The sequence below is a fragment of the Prunus dulcis genome, chromosome 6, assembly GCF_902201215.1.
Source record: "Prunus dulcis chromosome 6, ALMONDv2, whole genome shotgun sequence".
Lineage (NCBI taxonomy): Eukaryota > Viridiplantae > Streptophyta > Magnoliopsida > Rosales > Rosaceae > Prunus > Prunus dulcis.
In genome coordinates, this window is record NC_047655.1 from 19,018,005 (window position 1) to 19,020,078 (window position 2,074).

General features: G+C 44.6%; 1 protein-coding gene across 1 annotated transcript; it reads left to right on the forward strand.

The window, feature by feature from the left end:
- The first annotated feature begins 576 nt into the window (after window positions 1–576).
- On the forward strand, window positions 577–1,863 carry LOC117631503 (putative clathrin assembly protein At4g40080). Its single transcript, XM_034364706.1, has one exon. The coding sequence runs from the start codon at window positions 631–633 to the stop codon at window positions 1,717–1,719; it is 1,089 nt and encodes a 362-aa protein (XP_034220597.1). The 5' UTR covers window positions 577–630; the 3' UTR covers window positions 1,720–1,863.
- Window positions 1,864–2,074: the final 211 nt, after the last annotated feature.

Genomic DNA, 2,074 nt, shown 5'->3' on the forward strand with positions numbered 1-2,074 from the left:
AATTGGTAGCCTATAAAAAAATAATCAGAAGAAATCCCTATATTGAATACTAATAGGCGATTTTAGGTACATTTTCTTCAACCAACCCGACAATTGGCTAACTGGTGCTTTTAGGTACATTATCAAATTGTCAATGTAGGCAGTGTCACAGTCCACTAGAATTAAAATAATAATTAAATTTGAATTAAGACATTGTCAATGTTTCAATGCAAATTGTGCCACAAATAGATTATAAAGTATTGATGTACATTTGAGTAATGCTTTATATTTTTAATTTAAAAATAAAGAAAAGGATGCAACACCCTACCCAGCTTCCAAATTTGACTAGTCGCTATCCACACATATATATATATACAGAGAGAGAGAGGGAGAGAGAGAGAGCCAACCTTGATTTTCAACAGCAAAAAGGGTGACAATATTATTGAATAGATCAAAGCAATTACTATTACACACGTAAATGTCCAATCCAATAGTTTAGTGTACCAAATCTCAAATGTTTCAGGTATCAATTCCCATTGAGAAATAATTAACAATACATAATAATAATAATTGAAATAAAAAAATCTACACAATATAATATGATAAGGCTCTGTTAGTCTGTTGTCTTTGATACTCCAACCTCTCTCTCGCATGGGACGCACGAGTAAGCTCAGAGAGCTGATGGGGGCAATCAAAGACAAGGCCTCCCAAAGCAAGGCAGCAATCCTCTGTAAACTCAACACAAACACTCTCTCCTCCTCCTCCTCCCTCCACCTCACCCTCCTCCGCGCCACAACCCATGACCCTTTCGCGCCCCCAAACCCCAAAAGCCTCGCTGCGCTGCTCTCCTTTGGCCTCAGCTCACGTGCCACTGCTTCCTCCGCCGTGGAGTCCCTCATGGACCGCCTCCAAACCACCCACGACTCCGCCGTCGCCCTCAAGTGCCTCCTCGCCGTCCACCACGTCATCAAGTACGGCTCCTTCATCCTCCAGGACCAGCTCTCCGTGTACCCCGCCGGCGGAGGCAGAAACTACCTCAATCTCTCCAATTTCAGAGACGATTCTACCCCTGTAGCCTGGGAGCTCTCCTCCTGGGTCCGATGGTACGCTCAGTACATCGAAAACCTCCTCTTAACATCTCGGCTTCTGGGTTTCTTCGTCGGCTCGAATTCCTGCATCGTGGAGAAAGACAAAGAAGAGGAGCGAGTCTCGGCGCTTTTGAATGGCAATTTGGTCCGAGAGACCGAGTCTCTAGTGAGTCTGCTTGACGGGATTTGCAAACGGCCCGAGTCCTTGGGTTTGGGCGGGAACAGGTTGGTGATTGAGGTTCTGGGTTTGGTGGGCGAGGATCAGATTTCTGCAATGAACGAAATTTCGGTCCGAGTTAACGAGTTTGACGAGCGGCTCAACTGTCTGAGTTTCGGTGACTCGGTCGAGTTGCTGGGCGCGTTGAAGCGGTCGGAGGATTGCGAAGGGAGGCTTTTGGCGGTGCCGAATGTAAAGAATGATTTGGTTGAGGGATTTTGGGGTTTGATAAGAGAGATGAAGACTAAGGTTGGGAAGGAGAAAGAGAGCAATAATAAGTTAATGGCGACGATGAGAGTGGAGAAAGAGAGTTACAGTGAGTCGGCTCGGTTTGGTGACCGAGTTCTGAGGCCATCTGACTGGGTCCGGTTCTCGTCGGGGAGATTGGCCGTGGATGCCTTTCATTTGTCTACTATTCAGTCGTGTGCTCGATGAAATTACACAATTAATTGAATTATAAATTTCTTTTTTCTTTTTCTTCTTCTTATTATTATTATTATTTGTAATGGCTCCTTGCCTCGTACATTTGTAAGCCCTTGTAAATACTCAACGACGTCCTTGTGAATTTGCAATATTCTGGTGTTCCCTCAAAATATTAAGAAATCATCAGAAAATAAAAGAAAACAAGTCATGGGTTCCGTTAAACGTTGTTACGTAGTAGCTGATTGGCTTTTGCCATTAACATATGATATCATCTATTTTGTGCAGGGCCTTGGGGTGGGTCTCGGTTGGGATGTGGCTGTGTTGGGGACGATGATGGTCTGGGTGGTCGCTTTTGATTTTGAGGGAG

What these genes read in the sequence shown, in the direction of transcription:
- LOC117631503 (XM_034364706.1), top strand. Translation starts at nt 631, where the DNA reads ATGGGACGCACGAGTAAGCTCAGAGAGCTGATGGGGGCAATCAAAGAC.